This window comes from Anopheles nili, chromosome 3 (genome assembly GCF_943737925.1).
Source record: "Anopheles nili chromosome 3, idAnoNiliSN_F5_01, whole genome shotgun sequence".
NCBI classification, from domain to species: Eukaryota; Metazoa; Arthropoda; class Insecta; order Diptera; family Culicidae; genus Anopheles; species Anopheles nili.
Window position 1 is genome coordinate 61,069,504 of NC_071292.1, and position 23,886 is coordinate 61,093,389.

At 49.0% G+C, this 23,886-nt stretch overlaps 5 protein-coding genes across 5 annotated transcripts in view; 2 read left to right on the forward strand and 3 right to left on the reverse strand.

The window, feature by feature from the left end:
• The first annotated feature begins 692 nt into the window (after window positions 1-692).
• On the forward strand, window positions 693-1,586 carry LOC128726315 (uncharacterized). Its single transcript, XM_053820118.1, has 3 exons — window positions 693-883; window positions 968-1,173; window positions 1,258-1,586. Exons 1-3 carry the CDS (start codon window positions 693-695, stop codon window positions 1,443-1,445), a joined length of 585 nt encoding a protein of 194 aa, XP_053676093.1. The 3' UTR covers window positions 1,446-1,586.
• Window positions 1,587-2,434: 848 nt separating this feature from the next.
• Window positions 2,435-4,996, reverse strand: LOC128724757 (uncharacterized). Its single transcript, XM_053818479.1, has 2 exons — window positions 4,847-4,996; window positions 2,435-4,780 (listed from the first exon to the last, which is right to left on the reverse strand). Exons 1-2 carry the CDS (start codon window positions 4,994-4,996, stop codon window positions 2,435-2,437), a joined length of 2,496 nt encoding a protein of 831 aa, XP_053674454.1.
• A 468-nt stretch (window positions 4,997-5,464) lies between these two features.
• Window positions 5,465-6,525, reverse strand: LOC128725862 (nurim homolog). The gene is made up of 2 exons (XM_053819631.1): window positions 6,114-6,525; window positions 5,465-6,041 (listed from the first exon to the last, which is right to left on the reverse strand). Exons 1-2 carry the CDS (start codon window positions 6,432-6,434, stop codon window positions 5,598-5,600), a joined length of 765 nt encoding a protein of 254 aa, XP_053675606.1. The 5' UTR covers window positions 6,435-6,525; the 3' UTR covers window positions 5,465-5,597.
• A 556-nt stretch (window positions 6,526-7,081) lies between these two features.
• Window positions 7,082-8,872, forward strand: LOC128724758 (cyclin-dependent kinase 6). Its single transcript, XM_053818480.1, has 5 exons — window positions 7,082-7,253; window positions 7,322-7,490; window positions 7,621-7,762; window positions 8,198-8,526; window positions 8,614-8,872. The coding sequence occupies exons 1-5, from the start codon at window positions 7,082-7,084 to the stop codon at window positions 8,837-8,839; spliced, it is 1,038 nt and encodes a 345-aa protein (XP_053674455.1). The 3' UTR covers window positions 8,840-8,872.
• A 4,699-nt stretch (window positions 8,873-13,571) lies between these two features.
• The window catches only part of LOC128725598 (BAI1-associated protein 3), a 38,311-nt gene continuing 27,996 nt past the window's right edge, over window positions 13,572-23,886 (reverse strand). Inside the window, exons 5-11 of the mRNA XM_053819356.1 lie at window positions 17,199-17,487; window positions 16,937-17,138; window positions 16,556-16,863; window positions 15,956-16,484; window positions 14,546-15,886; window positions 13,763-14,006; window positions 13,572-13,685 (exon numbers count right to left, since the gene is read on the reverse strand). Of these exons, the coding sequence (XP_053675331.1) occupies window positions 13,594-13,685; window positions 13,763-14,006; window positions 14,546-15,886; window positions 15,956-16,484; window positions 16,556-16,863; window positions 16,937-17,138; window positions 17,199-17,487 (3,005 nt within the window). The 3' untranslated portion in view covers window positions 13,572-13,593. The remainder of the gene's footprint in view (window positions 13,686-13,762; window positions 14,007-14,545; window positions 15,887-15,955; window positions 16,485-16,555; window positions 16,864-16,936; window positions 17,139-17,198; window positions 17,488-23,886) is intronic.

Genomic DNA, 23,886 nt, shown 5'->3' on the forward strand with positions numbered 1-23,886 from the left:
AAATTGCTACATCATGGAAAGGATCCAGCTCTTGGGTCTGACCTTCCGTTAACCCTTTTGGAGTGACTTACCTCAGCGCCTTCGTTGCATACAAAGCTGCACCTACTTTTACGGCCACCACTGTCGGTGATTCACCAGCATCAAACGAATGTTTCGTTCAGCTTGCTCCGTCACGGCTGCACAAGCAAGCAAGAAGAAACAAACCCCGGCCAACACCCAGCAAGGAAGTTACAGGGCTCGTGGCGTTGCCCCGTGCGAATGCATTTTTTTTTTATTCCACAACACATTCCGTGTGCTGCCTGGCAAAACGCTGGCAACGAATCAATTACAAATGGCCCATTACAACTAACCGATAACACACGCTCGTGGTTGGCAAAAATAAAGCGCTCCATCCAACCACTCGATCAAGCGAGCTGGCGCGCCCTGTAAAATCCCGCAGGGAATGTGAATGTGTAAGCATAAAGCCCATCGATATGCGCAACGAATATCAACGATCGCGTCTTGCGTCTGGGCACCACATGTGCGACACAGTTTCGGAGGAGACCGGCATGCTTGAACTCAACCGAAACCATAAGCGTAAACAATCTCCATATCGCAGCTCGCAAACTCCGCTCGGTCTCGCAGCCGGTTCAGAATTTTATCAACCTTTCGCCGCTAAGGGTGCTCACTGTGTTGCGGAACCCTCTCGAACGATGGCGATCACTGGACGCTGGACGAAACGACGCGCGATCCCGGCGATAGCGATCGCGATCACGCTGTACTACTTCCTGTCTTCATCCTACGAGCGGTACGAGATCGATTCCGTCATACCACACACCAATCCGGAATCCGTGTGGGATTTTGTGGCCGATTTCAGCCGGATGAAGCAACTCAACCCCACGATGTAAGTAGGAAGGTGTCAGCTGATCGTAGACCCGGGAGCATGTGTGTTTAAATGTACTGATCATGTGTTTGGCTTTCCTTGTAGATTGCACTTTCGCATCCTGGCCGATCACGGGAATCAGGAGCACTGGAAGTACACGGTCGAGTACCGGGAGCGGCTTTCGCATTGGCCGTACTCGCTTAACACCGCGATCGGGCAATATTCTGTGCTGCGGCTGCCGGAGACCGAGGGTGGCCATTATGCGGTTTTGTCCACGCATCGGACGTGCTTTTTGGGTGGCTTGTTTTGCCGTGAGTATTGCACGCCACGTGTTTCTTTATCCTTTTGTTCATTTCACTGATTTCTTCATCCTTTTCTTCGCTCTCTTTCCGCAGTAAACTCGAAGGGTGCATTTAAGATATCCCGCTCCAACAATAGCGACACCCTGTGCGAGGAGACGGTCGAGTACCAGTGTCCGTTCTTTTTCGGCAGCTTCTGCCGGCGTGAGGTCGTGTTCCAGCGGAAAGCCATCATGAAAAACCTGGTGGCGCATTTCCAGAAGAAGGCTTTCATGCAGGCCTAGGCGCTCGTTTACTTGGTGCTTCTGTGTCCTGTGTCTCGCTAGCCGCATTTACATACAGTGTATCTATCGCGATCGTGATTTCTTATCTAAATCGTTTAATAAAATTAGCAAATTAATTTCAATATGACTCCATATTTTGTGTATGCACGTTTATTGGTGTTTAGAACCATGAAGAGAGAGAGAGGTAGTGTGTAAAGCATGCCTTAATGTAACGATCGCATAAAACTTAAGCTACTTGAAGGGCCTTTCAGAAGGAAAGAGTTCAAATTAAAAATTATCTCGTGCTTATCCTACTGAGTAGAGTGTTTGACTTTGTTGCGTTGAATTTCTATTGTATAGCCCAGCCTATAGTTTTTCGTAATAACTCCATTTCACTTATGGATACTGATCTGAATAGTAAATAAATCCAATAGGTACTTTGTTTCCGAAATGAGCTTCAAGGAGCACTTCAATGATTAAAATAAAATCAATAAAAAAAACAGGCATTAAAATGTTCACGATTTAGCTGCTCCTAACGCTGCTTTGCTGTACAATTTGTATGGGATGCTGTTTAAAATCACAATCAAATTTTGACGATCAACAATCACGTGATCGGAGTTGACATACCTTAATTTTCGTATTTCTTGCGTCTGTAAATTTTGTGCTGCTGCGTTCATGGTTGAACAAGTGAGGCTGAGTTAGCAAAGACTCAAATTATTTCCCTTTATAGTTACATGCCCGATTGGACATGAGTCTGGTTTTTCATCGGGTTTCAATGTTACGTTGTTAAACAACAACGTTATCATTTTTGAAGAGCCTCTCTCTATCACTCTACAAATTATCTATAAATAAAACAATAGAGCATAATTGAAATTGTGCCGAATATAAGCGGGCACTGGCGATGCGCTAATGGGTTCAACTAAAATTGGAACATTTCCGAAATATCAATCAGTTCGAAATTAATTTGAGAATCGAATGCCTGAATGAGACCTCTCGTCGGAACTTTTTCTCTAGCGCGCTTTCGTTCTCGTTCTTTTGGGATATTTTCGCGGGCTATCACGTCCCCGTTTTGCCTCCGTCCGCACACCGTGACCCTCTAACGTGGACTTAAACTGTTCATCCAACTTCCGACGCCTGCTCACGTCCTGCAACACCCGACGGACACCATCATTCCGTGTGTTCGCGCCACTGCTGCTTGCCCGAGGAGATTGCTTACTGCTGGTCGGTGTGCTTTTGCCACTCCCCGGTGACACCGACGCCGTCCGAAGGCTCTTCCCAAGCCAACCGCGTCCCGGTGAAACGGATTGGTTCGATCTTCCGCTCGTTGGCGTTCGCATGCAAACCACCGTTCGGTTTAACACGTCCGATTTCGGGGTGCCCGCGTCCTCATGCTCGTCTTCCAGATCGACGATGATGTCAGGGCGCGATTCATTCACAAACTGTACGTCATCATCGTCCCCACTTGTGTCGTCGTCGTCGTCGAGCCTCAGCAAAGGGGCACCTTTGTCTTCTCCTCGCACCCGAATCCGGTTGGCAAACGCGCTGTTCTTCGTGATCTCAAACACATTCTCGTCGTCCACAGACATCGGTGAATCCGCGAACATATCCGCCGACGACACGTTCACCACGGGTTGCGAAAGCCCGGATGTTCCTGGAGCCAATGCTCCAAACATGAGCTTCGAGATGGGCGTACTGAAGCGTTGCGGTTGGCACAGCTTATGACCGGGTAAAGGCTTCGTGGCGCACGGCACCAGCGATTTAGACACATCATCCAGCAACAAAATGTCGTCATCGCTGCCATCGGCTGATGGTGAAGACCCAAAGCTCAACGATCGCGTATCGTGATCGGATTCCTCAAACAGGGGCGGTGATTTAGGGATAAGCGATTGTGAACCCGACGAACTAATGACCACCTCCCTGGCAGGGGCCTGCCCATTCGACAGACTGTCGAAACTTATCGACGAGCTGGATGACTTCGGCAAGCCCTGACTCGAGAAGAACTTCTCCAACGGAAAGCGATATCGGTCGGTGGCCAACACCGGTTGGTTGGCAGAACCAAAGCTAGAGAACTCCTGGGCGCACTGCACAAACTCCTCGGAGTTGTGAATCGTCTCCGGAATGGTGACATCCGATGCGCCAGTTAGCACGGCCGCTCTCTCTTCCGATGTATCCGATTCCAAGCGCAATTCCGGCATCAGCTCCGTGTTTGTTTCGTTCGGTTCGAACAGTGGTTCGCTGTCAATTGCACGGAGAAGCCCCGGTTCGGAACCACGATCCGGTGACGCATTGCGCTCCATCCGTCCCGTCTTCACTTCCGCATCTGGGGTCATCTTTAGGTTAATTGGTGGGATTATTATGCTCGATTCTGATGAAAATCGGCCCACATTCTGTGGTGGTCTATCTTTGCTCGCTTCTCCCTCCAAAGTTCCACTGAAAGCAATGTCGAGGAGTGGAAATTCTTCGTTCGCTTCTGGTGAAATCCGGCCCTGCTCTTGGGAGGGTTTACTGGCGGGTTGTTCCTCCTCTTGAGCCTCACAAAAGGCGATGCCGGTTGGTACGAATCCACTGCTCGATTTGGTTGAATTCTGACCGTGCTTCAGCGGGGGTTTCTTAACGGGTTTCTTCTCCCCTCCAACCTCACAAAAGGCAGTATCGATCGGCGGGATTCTCCCGTTCGATTCAGCTGGAATCTGCTCCCGTTCTGACGCGATCTCCTGTTCATTAGGGCTTGCTTCCTTTTCCTCAACCTCTCTACCGATGACGATATCGTTCGCCAACGTCCACGCATGAAAGCTGGCTGCAAATTCCGTGCTTCCAACGAGCGGAACCACCCGGCGATAGTTTCGCACGTGGCGCCTCAGCAAAAAGGGCCTCGTGCAAAGGTACAACCTAAGCCGGCGCTGTTTAGTACCGCGTGTGCGGCACCGCTCGATCAACGTCCGCAGGTGTGCAGTGTCCCATGGATAACAAAATTCCAACCGCTCCGAAAGGACGCCCAACGACTCGAGCAGATCCGTGGAGCAGAGAAAGATGTATTTCCTGGCAGTGAGCGATCGCAGCACGTCCAGCTCCCGATCGGTCATGAACCCACGTGTTTCGTCCACAACGACATACTGCCAGGCGGTGGCCTGTAGCGTGTCGAGATCCTCGATCGCTTCGGCGTACGATTTCCGGTACACCCGGGTGGCGAGTGTGGGCGCTAACGCATCTAAATGGTACGACCAGTGATGCCGACGGGTACCACGGCTCAGTATAATCGACCGCTCTAAGGCCCCGGCCGATACCGCCGATAGATACGCTACAATCTGATGGCACTTGCCGAGGCCTGACTCATCGTTCAGGAATATACCCGTGTACTGAAAGGGAAGGTGGATTGAGTGAGTGGTGATTAGCAACTGGTTTAAGGGTGCGATTGAGGTTACCTCTTGCAGCTGTGTGTAGAGAAATCGCACCCCTTCAAGTTGATGGATGGAAAGAACCGACACGAGATCTTTATGCACATAATAACCACTCACTACATTCAGGTGCAGGTGTTCGTATTGTCTCTGGTGAACAAATGCACTACCGTCCATATAATCACCAACCGCGCGGACGTTAGACTAATCGGTTTCGTTTCTAATCGAGTTTGAATGTTGCGGTCACAAACTAACTACTTTAAAACGCGAATAAAATTACAGTTTGTTTGGAAGCAGCACAACGCGTGACTCAAAATCCCGCTCACTCAGCTGTTTTGGCGTTTGTTTACATCGTGTTGCTTCTTCTTGTGAGCTGTCAAATGTGCTTTTTCTCGTTTATCTCTCTCACTCAGCATGTCCTCTCTCTCTCTTACAGTTGCTATAAAAGTGCGCAACCTTGACGTCACCTCGAAATCCGCACAGAGTAACGTACCACAAAATGGTGCATCTGTGCAGAGCGCATTTTATAGCACACCAATCAGCGGTTGGTCGCAACATACAACTTCCTTCTCCCACGTAAAATTAACCAATTCTACGTTTCGAGAGATGATATCAATTCAAACTTTGGTTAGTTTATTAGTCTGTAAAACCCTCACCGTGCTATAATAAATTAGTCAGTCAGTTGAAACACATTTATGTTGGCCTGTTTCGGGGGGAAAGGCACCATAATGAAAATGAAAATGGCAGGATGCAAACGCTCTGATGCACCGAACACCTCCTACTCCGAGACTCGGACCAGTTCGGTGCGCTTCCGTTCGAGCTGAGCCTGCTGGTACTTCAAATCCTCCTTGGTCGTGTTCCAAGCAAGGTACATGTACACACTCCAAACAACGGCCAGCAGGCAACGATCGATGGTCATGCCGTTGGTGAACCACAGCACCACCGTGAGGGCCACAAACGACGGATGGCGGTATCGCTTGTAGTAGCTCTGCAGCTGGTGCGATTTGTACGACATCGGCGGTGCCAAATCGTTGATGTCGTAGTACACGTGCTTCAGCCCGATCAGCTCCGGTAGGTCCACCATTAGGCTACCCCCGTACACGACGATCCAGGACAGTACGTGCGCCCCAACCATCACCCACCAGAGGGTGGTGTTTCCATCCACATCGAAAAACCACAGGCGGTACTGCGTGGGTGGGGAATGCCAATTTTTGAGCAGCAACTACAAACACGAATGAACACGGTTTATTTACGCTCGTGGCACTCGATCTCTGCTCCGCCTATAGGGACTCACCAGCAAGCAGTACGATGACGCGATGTTGTACAGACTCCGTTCCGCCAGCTCCAGGCCAATGGCACTCCAGAAACGCTTCACCCGGTCGGCTCGCATGAAGCTGTGCTGGAGCACAAACAACACCACCCACACTGAGTTGAAGAACAGAGGAAACAGCGCCGCTTGCAGCTCCGCATGAGTTGCAGGCAGCGCTTGTGTCACCGTCCGCTGGGCGCGGCACGGCGTTGCCAGGAAAACGCCCAATTTACCCACGGAGTAAAACACCGACAGGAACGAGAGCAACGACAGCAGAAAGCAAACCAGCTGCTTAACCGACAACATGCTACCGGTGAATTGTACTCACGCAAAACGAGCTCTGCTCGGGAAAACACTGGCTGATGGTGAGCTTTACTGCTCACCGAAACTGGTATGCTTTTTCTCCTCCATCGCTTTTGCTGTGTGTTTGGGAACCGTACAAATGTCACTAGCCAAAAGGTAAACAACAGAACGCAGCCACCGGCACGTTTATAGTGCGAGACCGAAAACGTACCCCTTTGCGGCTGAACTTCGGCTAATCGATGAAAGCGCTTCGGCCGATAAAACCCGTACTTCGGACAAACGTCAAATCTGACAGCCTTTTCCCCTACCTTCCCCTCTTTATTCAGCGGGTCTAGAAAAACAACGCAAGTTAAAAAGCGTCGGGAGCCCTTTTCTCCTGTTTCCGCAAATTAGCTTTTTTGTTTGGATTTTTTTGTTTTTACCCCTACCCGGATTGGTGTTTAATTTCGGTCACCGTGCACCGCCCCGTCCCACGAGGTGATCGGTGGCGGACGAATTTCCGCGAGATAAACAAGCCCGGATGGTTGTACGATCGCCGAGCTCGCAGGAGACACCACCAAACAAAGGACCCTCACGTCGGGGCCAGGTGCGATCGACGGCTGGTAGCGGCTAGCGCACGGGAGTGAGCAGGACGGGACAGCGAATGCGAGATGGCGAATCCATACGCATTACAACAAGCGTCAGCAAGCAGCTTTAAGGATAATGGTGAACCACAACATATTCAACGGTCGTTGCCGGGCGAACACCACCAGCAGCAAGGACGTGTCTCCTCGATGAACCAAGCTACCAACCACTACGAGGAGCTCGGGGTGATCGGGACGGGTAAGCGCGGCCACCTGCCACCCACCACCTTTCAGCGTAGGATAACCGGATTTTCTTTACACTCACAGGAGCCTATGGTACCGTTTACCGAGCGCGTGACCTCAAAAATTCCGGCACCATCGTCGCCCTGAAGAAGGTGCGCGTCGCGTTGACTGAAGATGGCGTGCCGATGTCTACACTGCGTGAAATTTTCATGCTCAAGCAACTCGATACGTTTGGGCATCCGAATGTGGTGAAGTGAGTATCGCCGGTCCATCATCCTGCCGGAGTGTGGGTGCCTGTCAGGATGCGGATGTGGAGGGGTGTCCTTACGCGGTGCTAAGGACTAACTCTTCTTTTTTCCTTTTTTCCACTCCTTCCTTCGCAGACTGCTGGATGTGTGTCAAGGACAACGGTTGGAGCACGAAGGACAGCTGGTATTGTTCCTGGTGTTCGAGCACCTCGATCAGGATCTGGACGAATACCTGAAGCGCCTACCCCCGAAAGGATTGTCTCCCAACACCATCCAGGTATGTGGTTCCGCGGGCCATCGTGGGTCGGATGAATGAGTAGAAGTTTAGCAGTAGCAGTACGCCAGTCGTAGAATCCGTCAGTCCAACGCCGCCAAGTTTCGATGGCTCGTGTCCTTCGTGTACGATCGAAACCTCGCTGGTTACGTGGGCTGTGAGATTTCGAAGGCACTGATGCGAGATTTCAACGAAAGCGAAAACACGAACGCTCCACGTTCTCCAGCAATCCTCCAGCATTGTTTAATTTACGGATACAGATATTACCTGAAACATAGAAACAGCTTAGAAAAAGGATACGATAGGAACTGGGGAATGAGGGAACTTTCAGAAATACCGCAAGGATCCTTGAGTCGCTGAGCTTCGATTGGGAAGGGATGCGGGATCACCCACTTGTTCGATGTTTCAATTTTTCGCCTTTTCTCGACCCTTTTCCAGCGGCTAGCATGCGAAATGCTCACCGGCATCGATTTCCTGCACTCGCACCGGATCATACACCGAGATTTGAAGCCACAGAATCTCCTCATCTCATCCGACGGTCACCTAAAGCTGGCCGACTTCGGGCTAGCGAAGACGTACGATTTCGAGATGAAGCTAACGACGGTCGTGGTGACGCTGTGGTACCGTGCGCCCGAGGTCCTGCTCGGTGAGGCGTACAACAGCTCGGTCGACATCTGGAGCGCCGGGTGCATCATTGCGGAGCTGTTCCAACGCCAACCCCTCTTTCCCGGGACATCCGAGGGCAACCAGCTGGAGAAGATCTTCGAGTAAGTGCCACCTGGTGGGAGGGAGGAGAGAGTGCCTGTGTACAGTGCCCGAGATTGACACTTGCTTTTCGTGACCTTTTTTTGCAGACTTACCGGCCGCCCATCGGAGGCCCAGTGGCCACGGGGTATCTCGATCGCGCGGGAAAACTTCCGCCCGACCAAGCGGAGAGAACCGCACGATTTCTGCCCGAAGCTGTGCGACACGTCGAACGATCTCCTCAGACTCATGCTCGCGTTCAACCGGTACGAACGTCCGTCCGCCAGGCAGTGCCTTAACCATACCTACTTCACACAGGAACCGATGCCGACGTAAATCCCGGCACGGATTCGTTATACAAAACAAAACAAAACGCATAATACGCATGCGCGCGCGTGCCGTGACGCACAAAAAGAGGAACAAGGAACCAGCGGACTACCGGAGGACAATCCAAAGGCAATGGACCTGCGAACCGGTGCTGCACGTGCGTCCTAGAGCGAAACTACTAGATACTAGACACACCCACACACACACACCGACTGCCAACGAAATTTTACCTCGGTCTTATGATATATTTGGTATTCCGATGAACTATCACAGCCATGTTTGCTCGATATTTTCTAGGTTGTAAGCGATTGAAGGGAAAGGAGGGTTCCGCCCCCACCCAACGCCACACGGATTGTTTTGATACGTTTATGATTATATTTTTTTTGTTTGCGCGCGATCATACGCGCACGTTCAAAGGATTTCACTTCACTTCAGCCAGCGTTAAGGCTTCAGGACTATTTTTTTTGCATCTAGCGCGTAAGGAAACATTCAATGAACTTTTATGAAAGATTTCAATAAAATTTATCTCAACCTTGCAAACGAACGAACGGTCGTGCTTCGGATTTCTTCATTGCAGCACTCGCGAACCCATGCCATGCGGATAAGGTAGTTGAACAGATATCCTTTTGTTGTTTTATTCATATGTTTGATAATACTCGAAAATACTGATCTCACAGTCGCTGGTACATATGATTCCCCGATCGCGAACTAGCAGCGCCCCAGTGGTTCTGATGGCCTCCGTCCGGCTGTTATGTGTCCGTTGTGGTACGCTCGCAGTGGGGCTTTTTTTTTTAATACGAATATTAGTCTTATGTGTTTGAATGCGGTTCTGTTAGTTAGTCCTAGCTTGTGTAGAGGTGCTTTCTCATTCCTTTGGCCAATCGCTCGTTTCCGTGCCACGCTCAAATATAGTTTTTTTTTTGGTTTGTTTTGGTAGTTGTACAACATTCAGTAAATTCTTTGATTTTCAACAATAAAATGCATCCAGCGGAGTAAAGTATCAGCTAAGGAGAGCAAACGCAACCATCTCAAAACCCGTAGTGGCGCGCAAACGGTTCCAGTGCCGGCGTGTTGCGCGTTCGGTAAACTTTGGTACAGAAAATATATTTATATTACTTTTACCTTTATATACGCTGTTTTGTGCCCCCCCCTGCCCGTACCGGTACTGCTTTCAAACGATACCTCTTTGGTTTTGCTTCTTTTTTTTTGTTCGTTATCATTTGATGGGAAAATGGTGTGAGCGTTTTAAGTATGCTAGCTTCACCGTAAATCAATAAAAACGCCAGCCAGCCACCCGGGGGACAGAGAAGAGTTAAAAACCCATGACTAGACTATATCGCAAGGACTCCTTGCAAGGATCGAGCTAGCAAAAATAAAGGGCTGAGTGAAATGCGGCGAATGTGGGCCAATCTATATCCTTGCGATCGGTTTCTGACACCCCTGCTGACTGACTCCGACTCCTCCGCCCACGATTTGTATTTCGTTTCTGTAAGACGCCATTCGTCGAGTTATGTTATGCTATCGATTGTTACCGTTTTATGCTGATTTTGATTTTAAATTTATCTAATTCCCTCGTTTAGTGTCGTTCGTTAGTGTTCTGGTGTACGGCGTAAAATAGTTGTACTGCTGCCCCTCGCACACGAGAGGATCCCTCCACGCCCGGTGATCACCACGTGGAAGGGCAGAAAAAGTGTAGTGCATAAGGATAGTGGCGCGCAAATTGCGCAGTGTGAGGGGCTGCATTTTTTTTTGTGCGAGCTCTGATAGTTCAGCTCTGCTACATTGCTAACGATGTAGGTTGATGAGTTTTTGTGAGTGATAAGGGAAATAGGAGGTTCATTTTCTTTTGAATTTTGTACAAAAATGCTCATATAAGGAGTGTTCCGCATAGCGCCGTTCCCGTGGGACGCCCGGTTTGCGGATTTTCTCACGCAACGGCACACGGATCATGCTGCAGGAGCTAAGGTTAGGTGAAGACATTTCGCTAGAAAAAAAGGCTACTAGGATTACGCGCTACCTAACAAGGTGAGTGTATATAAGGTGCGCGTATTTGCTCTACGTTTGGTTTAGCTCAATAGTTTCCGTTATCATATTTCGTAGGAGGTTACGTGCTTTCGCGCTTTCGTTTAGCTTTACAGGGGAGGGTGTTTAGTTTTTTTAGATGCTTGCAGCTTAGAAAACAGTGTCCTCTCCTCACTCGGTGCGGAATCCGTTTCGCCGAAATCTGCCCGCGCACAGCAGAGAGTGGGTTGGAACAATGTAAGTGTATAAAGATTAGTCCAAAAGAAAACACGCTTTACAAAATAGAACGAGGCCCGCTCCCCACCCCCGTGGGTGGGGGTGTGCCTTTAAGCCCCGTTCCGTGCCCTTCGTCCTTTGTGTGGCGATGATAGAGCCCTCCTCCCACTTTTCACACTATCGCGGATATATTTAGGTACATCGAGAGAAACGAGACACGAGATCAGTTCGCTTTGGTTTGTTACATCCTTTTGCCGGGTGCGTTACGTTATGGGCGAGTTTTCGTGAGGCTAGAGAGATGAGAATGTGCCCGGTGGCATTGAGATGCAATGGAGATGCGCCACCGTGCTGTCGTTTTGGATGCTGTTAAAGCTTGGCCATTTTAGAAAACGTGCGTGCGTTTTGTTTTGTTTTTCATTCCCCGCTCTCTGTACAGCTGCTACTAGGTAGGGTTAATATGGTTGAAATTGGTACGCGGATCAGCCGCGATTCGGAAGATCCTACCGGGTTTTGATGCTAAACACACACATTGTCTCTACTCTAAGTTTCCATTTCCATTGAAGCGTCTATTTATGTGCGTTTTGCTATTTATTGGTTTAGCACATCTAAGCTCGACATTTACGCGATACGCTAGTAATAAGTAGACTACTGCTGAAGGTCCTTACTCTGTGCATTGTGCGTGGAGAAGTGAGCAAACGATACCGCTCTATTACATTTTTTTTGTACAGGTAAAAGAGACACGAAAAAAAGATCATTTGCTTTAGATGATCGGTATCAGAGTGCCACCGAGCCATTGCCGCTGAGTACAGAGTATCCTTCGAATGGGCAGCGGGGAAAACCGATTCCTGGAAAATCGTCTACATGCCTTCTCGGGATGATTATCGCTTATGGTTATGGCACGCTAGTTAAACAGTGCAAGTACAATTTACGCTACACAATCATACAAGTACACAGTCAGCCATACACGATTTCATACTGTACGGTACGGGATGCGTTAAAGATACATCCGGGTTCCGGTGTTCCGAAAGCGAACGGGCCACGTGAGAAGGACAACCGCGTTCAACAGGGAGGACAGGACCAGTTTGACTAGGATAAGTGCACCGTAGGATCAAGTGAGGGACTAGGTGTATGTTTGCAATGCCTGTCGTACAAAAGAGCACGCGTGCGTGCGGTTTGCAGCGCGTTGTCATGCTTTTTTCTCCTTCTCCGACCGGCTTACTAGATTCATTATTCATTCATAAGAAAATATCTGCAGTTTGTGAAAATTTACAGCTTAAAAGTTAACTTCTCATTCATTTCCTCGTTGGTCGATCACTCGATTATGCTTCCCCGTTCATTCGCTTTCTCTCATTGGCTTCCTGCTCTCGGATCACTTCAACTTTTCATTCGAACATCAATCACACGTTTCATCGTCTACAGTCACTCAAATCTCACACAATTTCGTTTGGTTGCGATAAACCGATAGTACTAGCATGAAGTAGTCATTGTAGAAGACAGGATATTACAATGTATAGTTCCTTATAAAGGTTTACGTGTATATAGTATGCTACTCACCTCACCCGCCCGATCGTTGCTTCATCAAATCCGAGCGCAGAAGTGTAATTGATTGATGATACTCGCCATTAGCACACCCACTATGCCGTACTTTCAATCTAGCTCTAGTTCGCTTTTTAAAAATTATCAAATCATTTCGGTTCACTAATTTCTCTACAATCTCTCCTCGACACAGAGACAACGTCGTCAAACTTGAAAGATTCCGGACCCAAAGAGAAAGCTGGCCTGGTTTTAGCTGCTTGAATCGTGCTCGAGTTGTATAGTGGTGTGTTTTTGTGTTTTTTACATGCCTATAATTGTACCCAGTATTAAAAATACAATTTTCCCTAGTAGTGTCGTTATTCATATATACGAATAGGTACGTAACTATACGCGTATCAATCACCACAGTACATCAAATGTTGGCAACTTGCGCCCATTTTGTGATATAGAGTGAGCAGTTCGATATTTATATGCTGGCTTGTGGGGGCTCTGCACGTAAAGCAAATGGCTAGGTAGATATCTCTACGATCAAGTTCTAATAGCTAGACATGATTTACCCCGTTCTAGCGCGACCAGTAGTCGTATATACATTTAAGCTATGCTCAGCATTCTACGGTGAATTTGCTGGTGGATCAAGAAGGCAATGATTGGCTCTAACAACAGAAGGGGTACGTTACGGTGAGTAATTTAAACTGCATATAATCATACAAAAGGTTTGCCTTCCGGTGCAATCTAACATCTATAAACGGTACCATATTTTAGGGATGTAATCTATCATTCCAATACTATGCGTTATCATTGTTAATATGCGCGATGAAGACAGATGCCTGGCATCTGATCTGTTAGCAGTGCGTTTTTGCTGTTGAGCATGAAGGATCCCGTGTGTAAGCAGAAGGTTTTTAAAACGACAAATGAAGTTGCCTCAATGAATCGCATCTCTTTTTTGCTTGATGAAGGTGTTTTCACTGGGGTTTGAGCTACCGGATACCTTAACCAACAACACGAGCCTTTTGCTTGCGTAAAAAGTCCATCGAATTCTTATCATTGACTCGTCCTTCAAGAATTTGCAGAATCGGATGATCTAAAATGAACGGTAAGGTCATGGGATAAGTTCAGAGGAGATTGTTCCTACCGAACGGCGAAGCTTCGTGGTCTTACTTTTGTCTTTCATTTCAAGCAGTGGCAAATCGATCTGAGCCAATCCATTGAAATTATCGATGTTAAAATTGGTGGCCACCCCCGGGATGTTGTTCAGTGCCAGGAACGCCTCGCCAGCGAAGTCGTTCGCCGTCAGCACGTCGTGATCCATCACGGTGAACACAATCATGGCCGCTTCCGCCTGGCACTGTTCTTGGGAGACGGAAAACTCGAAACATTCGTCGAAGACTGGGTTGAGCGTTTTCTGTAAAGTCAAACAAACGATGCCAGAGTGAAATATGGTGCGAAGGCAGAATAATGGGTGAAGTATTATGGTTTTAGTACAACTCTGCGATTTAACGGTCAAATCCGTTTGAAAGGAGTATAATATAGGTGATTTCGAAAAAGTGTATCTGGCAACCCTTTTTGTTAAATAGAAGATTTTCATACAGCAATACTGGCAACACTGCCAGTCAGCTGTTCGAAGATACCTAACCAACTGAGTAAATAAATAAACTCAAAATGCCAACTAGCACGAATTTCTTACCGTTTCAGCCACTAAGCCGAAGTAGTTAGCTAGCAAATAAGTATTATTGTAAACCCTACTAGTGGACGATATAATAAACTGATAAACCATGTACAGTTGTAGATGTTTTTGTGTCTTGCCACTGCCCAAAAGTTAAACGATCTTGCCAGCAAAATATCAACGAGGCAAAACTATGTTAAATAGCAGGTGTTGCGTGTGTGAATTGAATGCACGATTATCTAACGTAAAAACTTTAATTTTCACGCATCAGAACCTACCTTGTGCACGTTCGTCTGCTGCTCGGAGCAATGCGAAAACACGCGTCTGGGTAGCAGCTCGATGATCACGAAAGGATCACTGAAACCATTCGGATCCAACGGGATCACATCCTTGGCGTGCAGAATTTCAACGCACAACGAGTCATGGTTAAGGTACGCCTTCACCGACAGCGATCCCAGCGAGGTCTGCCCGATCGTGTTAAGCTGCTCCTGCAGCCGCTGCATGTAGAACAGATCGATCAGGTGATCGGTGTCGGTTTTGTGGTACTGCAACCGTTGCTCCACCCGCCAGAAGGTGTCACTGTGCAGTATTTCCGGTGGCAACCCAAGTCCTTCGGCGTTAAAGAACTCGCCCAACAGCTGCAGTGCGCCGTACATGCGATCGTGGAAGTTGGTCGGTTTTTCACCCTCGCCGCCTGCATCCATCTGCTTTGCAAACTCCGTCAGCACGCTGTTCCAAATGAGTGTCATGGCGCGGTAGAAGTTTTGCGACAACAGCGTCACATTCAGCGTGGCCAGGTGCGAATCGAGATACTCGAGCAGGGGCATGACGGCTTGATTTGCGGGCAACGAATCCGGTGACCAAGCGAGATGAAACACGGACTTCTGCAGCGGACCCTGCATGGATGCGGTTAGCTTCGTCAGGACACGGTCCGCTTTCGCCTCAAGCTGTGCGATCGTGTTGTCGAGTAGGGTTTCTGCATTTTCCGGCAATTGGTGCGTCTCGGGATGGAACTCCGCCAGTCCACGACGCACGTACTCGAGGTTGTTGACGATCACACACAGCTCGTCGGTCGTACGGGGCTGCTGTTGGGTCTGCTTCTCGTAATACCCACTGCCAGCATCCGCCAGACCCTGATGGATCAGGTCCGAGTACACGTTCGAGGTCGTACAAACCAGATCGATGATGAGCGTCTCATAATGCGCAGCGGAAGCGTGATCCGGCCAGGCTAGGTTCTTCCAAAACTCACGGATCTGGTAGAAACACGACGCCGTATCGATGGACGAAGTGCTATGCCGCACGATACGTTCACCTTCGCACACCTGATCGACACTAACGGCCGCCTTGATACGTTGGATGGCTTTGGTTTTGCTGACCGATATCCAGCGCTGCACGGCGGGTTCGAACCATTCGTGGAAATTCTGCAACCCGAGCGGTTTTTCCGGTGGTTGTGGCGTAGCCGAGAGATGTGACTTCATGTTGTGGAACTCCTGCAGCGCGAAATAGATCTCAAAAGGAGCCGTATCGGGTTCGCGATCGTGATCGAGAATCGTCCAATGATTCACTATCGTCCCTGGCAGCTGGCCGCACTCGATCCGGTTGGTCACTTCCTCACCGAGCTGGAAAATAGTTCAAGAAGGACAATCAGTTTCTACTCTCGTTTGCGCTGACTCATAGCGACTACGAACCAAAGAATCAAACTGCTTATACACGATGCTAAAATACTGAATGCCGTTGGTCGTATCGAACAGCCCATGATAGTACGTGATGCCGAGCTGCAAATCCGCGATCAAAATCGTCGTATAATGCACGAGCGGGTTCGGTGATCGCTGAGACTCGCGCAGCTGCGCCTGGGACCAAGTGATCGAGCCCTTACGCAACGCTCCCACGATCTCACCCCGTACACCTTTGCTAAAAGGGCTAACCTGCCGGAAGGCTCGCATCGAACCGAGCAAACCGAGACACCGCAGCAGATACTCCAATCGAACCAGCGATGGGGGATGCAGTGCCGGAAAGATCTCCCGATGTCGGCGCATCTGGCAGAGCGATCGCTCGACGAACCCGTTCAGCGAATCCGCCAGCCATTGTTCGAGCTCCCGCGTCAGCGGTTCGTTGTTGTAGTTGTTGATCCACAGCTTGTCCACCTCGATCAGCTGCCGGTGGATAAACTTCGTGTCGAGTGGCTTTTTGCGGTTGATTCGGATGATCGCTACCAGTCTGCAAAGAACGATAGGATCGAGCGTGTTAGTCTTCCCGCAGGGCAGGACGTTTTCGCACGGTGGCCATACTTCGCTAAGGAAATCTGTAGATCCGAGAGATCACTTTGCACAGCCATCTGGTGCAGAATGGTCAGCGACGGTCCGGCTAGTTCGCCGTTCCACTTCCACGCCGGCTCGTACACGTTCAGCTCGTGCATCATGAAGATTGTCTGCAGCCGTTCGAACTTTTTTACCTCCAGCGTGTTGTCCTCCTCGGACGTGCCGCGATCCTCACGTGTCGACAGCCACAGCTTCAGACGGATGCGGCCTTGCACGGAGCTTCGCGAGCTGCGCGCCTCCAGCTTGAACCAACCCTCCATGCCAGTTGAAGGAATATCCTGTCAACGAGAGAGTTGCAGAGAGATCGTGAATTGATCGGTCGGCTCGTAAAACGATGGCGGGTGTACTTACACAGACTGGAATATTGATACAACCGAGGAAGTCGTCCTGGGAGCCTTGCCGTGCCGATTGGCATACCTGTTTGAAAAATCTACCTAAACCCCTAACGCCTCTCACTTCGTTCAGTCGCGATACAGCATCTAGCACACTGCTCTCGTCGTCGTGGTCCCAAATGTCCAGGTGCAGCTGATCCGAGTGTATGTCATCGATGTCACTGCAAAGCGAGCAGAGTGTAAGTAAAAACAACCCGTAAGCTCACCTTCAGTTTGCTTACAATTTGAATTTTTCGTTCCATTTCGGACACAGGGTGTGCGGTTTGACCGAGGTGGCTCGAATGAATTTGGCTGGAACCGGACCGACCGAGTCTCGCTGTTGGCGACCTTCCTTGCGCTTGAAACTCAACCGGAAGCTGTGATGTTTGCGCAATTTTCCGTGCTCGGGCGAGTCCAGGCTGTCCATACCGGTGTCGGAGAGTGTCCGCGGAGTCATCGGTGGCTGGGGTGATGGTGGAGGCGGTGTTCCGGACGGTTGTATTCCCAGCATACAATATGGGTCACTGAAACCTGGGAGGTGGATGAAAACAAAGCGTGTTTTATGCGTTAGTCGATAAGCGGTCAGACGCACGTGCAACATATCGGAAGCTAGGGCTCAAAGAAGAGAATGTAATGCCACACAACTGTAAGTCCTATTTATCGCACGCGAGCACCCATTTTCTTGCTCACACGGGGCCACGATTATGGCGTGGCGTTCCACACTAACGCGAGAAACGTGTAACTTATCGAACTTTACGTCCCAAATCCCCACGCCACCATTACGGTCAGCTGGTTAACATCGCCCCCAAACCTCAAGGGGATCTGCGAAACATAACCTCAAGCCGGCTTTCTTCCTTCCCGGGTTGCATTCACCCAAGAACAACGCGAAACTGCGCCAACCCATTTGTCACCGTTCTTTAGCGCCTTCGTTGCTTCCAGCCCTGTTCCGGTCCTGTTCACGTTAACTCTTTTCGACAAAACAAATGTGTTCTGGGCTTAAGTGCGTGACGTTTCAATTACGGTGATGACGATCGCAAGGAACCACGGTTTCGGGTGTCTGCAGTGTCGAGATTAGAATATGTAAATTGTGTTTTCGCCGCATAAACAACAAACCAGCTGCTGGTCGCTTCACGCAAAAGGATCCCCATTCTCCCGGAGGGTACAGATTGGTTGACGTTGACCAGATGGTTTTGGCCGGTGGATTGGCGTTTTGGTAAATCATTAAAATTTATCACCTCAAGCATGACGGGCCGTCCTCTCGCCCGAAGTCGGGGTTCTTTGGCCGAAAAGTGACGCAAAACGCGTCCGTTAATCCGACCAGACGAGCTTCCCTTGGGGAGGACACATCGCTCGGACGAAGCAAGGATATTAGGAAAGATAATACGTTTTCTTGGAACCCCTTCGGTTGAAGGTTATAATCGGTGACGGTGAGCATGACCTACGCGTTACCGAGAGTGGTATAAAATATTTACTTCAAGTTTCTGCCAAACCAGCTCAGGTAGGGAGTTAATTTTCTCCCCCGACACAACGCCAAAACGTTCGACGTTATTGGAAGCCATTGTTACGCTGCTTCGCCACCGGCTTCACGAGCGGCAGGAGATGAAGTTCTGATTACCATCCTGCGCTCGAGAAGCGGAACAACCTCGCCATCGGAAGCCGGTATCGACGATATTGGAACATGGTGCGGTCGTTGCGGGTCCCAATCAGCCGATGTTACTCCCTCGGCACGCTGCCTCGAAAGCCCGGCAGCATTAACTGCTCCCAATAACAATGCAGCCCCCGACACGGCACGTCCCGGTGATTAATTATACCGTGGAATATTCGACCAGCTCGCAACGGTGGCTTGACAACGAGCCGGGTTGCTGCTTTGTGCGTTGTCTCGAATCACGGCGATGGCACGGGTTACGACGAGACCGTGAGGCTTCCCAAAAAGCCTTGAACAACGTGGGCTATATTCGGAACACGCGACGTCGATTCGCGTAATGCAACGATAGACTCCACAAAGGGCGCCGTACGGCCAAGGGGGAGTCGGATAAAATAAAAGCCTCCTCTGTCAATGGGCAGGTCGCTCGCCTGCCCGTTATGATACGCTCAGCGAAAGCCTATCGATGACTGGTGCTTGGAGTACATTTAATAACAGCCCATGCTCGTGTCGCTCGGTTGCGCGTTCGAGGTAGGACCATTTTCCTGGGACGATAAACAAAACGATGGGCTTTCCCGGACGGGGGTGGCCAAACGGGTGTGCTTGGCTTGTGGCTTGGCTAGAATACAGTTAATAAAAGTCGCTTATCGGTTTCGCAGACTCTCGAGCACCGAGCACCGCATTCATTCGCTTGTTTTATCGAACCGAGCGCGTGGGAGCACGATGTAGCTATCGGAACGAGGAAACCTCGGAACAGAAAGCGCCGAGGTGTTGAAGTATTGGCCTGATTGTATTGTAAGCGTCAATCTGCGGACAATCGGTGCTCGCTTTCACCGTTACACTAGTTAGGGCCCTTTCCGGTCGGTGGAGCAGCATTGTTTGGGGCTTGCTGAGGGCGTGGGTTGTGAAGGTCCTACGCCAGCTGGCGTGGATTGTGGCTGGGGGTTTTTTTTACAGATAGATGACAGGTGGCGAAGTGTTTCGCAAGCGTAAGCTGCAAGAAAAATGCGCCTGGAAACAATAAAGATGAAGGAAATGCGAACGCGCGGGATGGAAAATGGAAAGCGCTCTCTTTTTTTTACGTGTTCCGCATCCTCACAGTTCCTTTTGTTTAGAATGAAGTAACGGCGGAGGTTCGTTTTTGTGCGCTGTATCTCACAAAATGGAGCGGTATCGTATCGCTTCCTGTGGGCTTCTATCTATCGTGACAGCGCTCGATAGCGAAGCAAGCTAGTCACGTTCGGAGTTTGTAGTCAGTCAATGAATTTGTTACACTTTCAATGACAAATAAATAAACAGTAATGTCATTAATTACCCACAAAGTGAAAAAAAAAACAATAAAACAAGCCTGTTGTTATGTAAATTGATTGTCAAAATATATCACCGTCCAGAGACCCTTGAGAGCCGACATCATGAATTGACACTTTGAAAAACTCACAGAACCATACAGGGGTGGTTTTGATGCGTCATCGCCATATCTCTAATGTGTAGGTCAGGAAAACGCACACATTTGTGGCACGCATTTGTCCGTCATTAAAAGCTCATCTTCTGGCTAAGCCAGGTCGGCCGGGCTTCCGGGTGTAGCGGGTCCGGAAGTGAGCTACCGTCAAGATTGCCATGAAATGAAACCGGAAGTTCTTTGGCCGTGCGATCCCGGTCACGCTGATAAACCATTCCTGTGGCCTGTTCCATGAAACCGTGGCTCGCAGGTAGCGCGAGTTCACCCGAAGGCTACCCGTAAAACGGGGGAATAAAATTAAAGAAAAAACTCGTATCCTCTCATCGCCTTAAAAAAAGCTGATTTGGTCGCATAAAAAATATTGTTTCATCCGACGCGCCACCCCAACGTCCTGCCATAGTCCTCAGCGGTCGCCCGCCCCCCATTGATAGGGTCCATTTTTTTGCAGTTAACCATTTCCGAAACCGTTCCGTCATCAAACGAAACGCTTTCCCGTTGAGTGGCTTACACGCCCTGCTCCATGCTGATTTTGGGAAAGGAAAAAAATAGCCCCAAACCGGGCAGCTGAAGTTTAGCCCACGGCGCCCGAAACGCCCCCTGGATTCCCCGCCGGCCATGCATTATTGTCATTTGATTATAAATGTGCCCCCGTTCCACTGGTCCACGAGCGCTTCCGGCTTATTCCGGCGTTTCGCTTTATTACACTGCCATTTTGTGCGATGGAAAACGGTTAACGTTTATGCGATTGACGGATGACTGGAGGCGGGTTTCCGCGTTTAAGCTCCACTTCGACCACCAAAGCCTGTGATCTTTGCTGCGTTATGTATGGCTGTGTGCGGCGTTTTTTTTTATTTTCTCCCTGCTTTCCACTCGCATTTTACGCGTAACCATCGACCGGCAACAATCGTCACATCGCTTAAAATGGTTGACTGAGTCGGTGGGTTGGAAACGCGGCCGCACCCGGTGAACAATTGCGGAAGGATCGCGCAATGATAATAAAGGGAAATGGCAGTTCGGTTGCGTGCGCGAACTGCGGGAAATGATTTCGAAAAATCAGAAACAAGGCAAAGCTCAAAGGGACCCAGCACCGATGTGGGTGTAATCGCAACAACAATCAAACGGAAACGAAAATGATTAAATGAATGAGTTTTGAATTTGCGTGCGTAAGGATTTACACGGCACTTCCTGTGGTGTTTCGTCGGTGAGCATTCTCTCTCTCTTTCTCTCTCTTTTGTGTCTCCATTTGCCAACACACATTTTGGTGCAAACTCAGCCCACCTCAAGGCCAGGGAATTGGACTGTTTTTATGCTACTCCCACAGTTCCACGGTCGGGTTGTGTGCCGATGGAGGCGCCTGGTGCCTTTTGGTTTTATTCATCACCGTGTGCGAAACGAAACGGAAACCGTACCCCTAATCCATGGAAATGGATTGCAGTAAGCGGTTTATCTCGGGGATGGCGCCCTAAATTGCTTTTCGATCTTTCCGCCCACCATCCCGTTCGCGGTTCGCTCGCGCAATCGAGCCTAATGCGCTGTCGTTTAGTTGGTTTGTGCCAGTGTTTGTTGTTGTTGTTGTTTGCCCTATTTGGGTATCATATAGGTAACGGGCTTTTCATGGGTTTACGTAAACTTTCACACAGGACGTGATGATTGGAGACAGTTGATGGACATGTTCCGATTCTCGTATCAAGAGAATGAGAAAGCTAGCTCAGATTAGGTGACCTGTGAAGTTCACCATAAAAGTACCCAATTTGTGTGAAAGTTCAAACCCAAAACACCGCTAGTCCATTTAAAACCAAACACGCAGACCCATCGGGACGTTGTCGTTTTTGAAGCGATTATTCTTGGGATGTGATCGACGAAACCATAAAAATCAATATCATTAAATATCGATAGCGGGCAACGTTGCTGCCGGATCCGATCGTGTTGAATGGGGCAGGAAAATTAATGGGTGTATTACACGCATTTCTTCTCTTTGCGCTCTACGCCCAATGCGGGTAGGTGTGACATATCGCAAGAAGAAGGACGAAGCCAACCGCAAAGCATGGTCACTGTTATCGGCCGGTCTTGGTGTGGGCTGCCGTCAGCTCTTAAGACGGCATCAATGCGAACAAATTGATCCGATCCGGCTCGCCATCGAGTGTAATTAAATGTAGCAGCTGTCGTCCGACGAGGCAGAGTGACCGACGGGACAAGGAGATAAGTTGCAGGATTACGGTAAGCACGAACACGCAACATTTGCTTCTGCCATCTGCAGCTTAAGGCACCGGAGAGCCGGAACCAGGTTGACCATCGTTCGCCGGCGGGGGATTTTTGTGAGCGTTTTTTTTTCTGTTGAAGAAAAGCTGCTTTTGTGTGTGTAGCAAGGAAAGCGAGAATAAGTGAAACAAATGAATTTCCAAATGTAACTATTTGCTCGGCAATATTTCGTACACCATCGACCCGCTGCGCCCGAGGTTCAATAAAGATGTTATCCCATTTTCTGGGACAGGTAGCCAAGCTTTTCAACGTTTCATTTTAACAACTGTATCCCACCCGACACCACCAAGCGTCCAGGGAGAAAATTTTTATCAACCGATACCATCTTTCCGGGACCTTTTGCGAAGCCTGCCTTTGTAGTAGCCACACGCAATGGGCAGATTTTTTGTTTCACGTTCGCACCATCATAAACCATCGGCCCGAGAAAGGGACCTTTTCGCAAGTCAAGCCCATCGCTCGGTCTGAGCACAACGGGTTTTTGATTGGGTGCTGCATTAGATTGCACGAAAGGGCAAATAAAGCAAGCAGAGAAACAGGAAGAGTGAGAAAGAGAGAGAGATAAAAAAGCGTAATCTAAAAGATGTCGCCTTGCTGATAGGAACCCGTCCATAATGGAAACGCAAATCGGTGGAGCCTAAATACGGGAACCGCGTACAAGCGAGGGAAAGAGCGTCCACCAGAAGCAGGTGATGAAGATGCGTGCGAGATGAACGTCGAAGGGTGCGAGCTAAGGATATTATCGTGCTCGGTACTTCAAAGGTGCCACCGGTTATGTCAGGTATGTACGCGTGGACTCGACCGAAATGGAACCGTGTCCCTTGATCATCAATCAGCACTAATGGGCAGAACCGACGCCTTCCCCGATTGCCGGTCACGGTCGACCCGCGAGCAGATGCTGACGATCCCGCAGTGCTCACTGACCGGTGGGACTTGTTCTTGGAGCGAAGAAAATTATGATGATTTATCAGCTTCGCGGAACGTCGCTCGCAGCGGTGTCTGAAATCTGGGCAAGGACGTTGAATGAGCCCGGAATCCCAGCTGCTTTAATGCTGGCCTTTTCATAAAGATGTTTAGCCCCACATCTATATTTAACGCTATTTATATGAGCAAAAATGTATTTTTATACCATAAACCCTGGCTTAAAATATCAGCTGCGGCACAGAGCAAAAAATGGATGCTCAAAAATACTATCGTTATATTCCAGTGAATACAGTAGCAAAAATGTATGACCTGAGGGTGGAAAGATTCCGCTGAAATGCATGTGAGTGATGGTTTTTATTAATTTAATTTCTCACCCATCATAATGGAGATGATATGACGTAGTAGGTTAATTAATTACGATAGCAATGTTGGAATTTCACTTCGAGCGTAGTGTGTTTTAAAATATGTAATTATGTTGATTGATAAAATAATTATAAAAATAAATCAAAAAAGTGTAGTGACGCAGAAAACAGAGACCAGTATCGCTTTTCCTTGAAGCTTCGTTATGGTGAACATTTTTGATGAACAATTTTATGTCAGCAGATATAATGCAGCTTTCAAGAAAATAGCAATTTCAATGATTAATTTC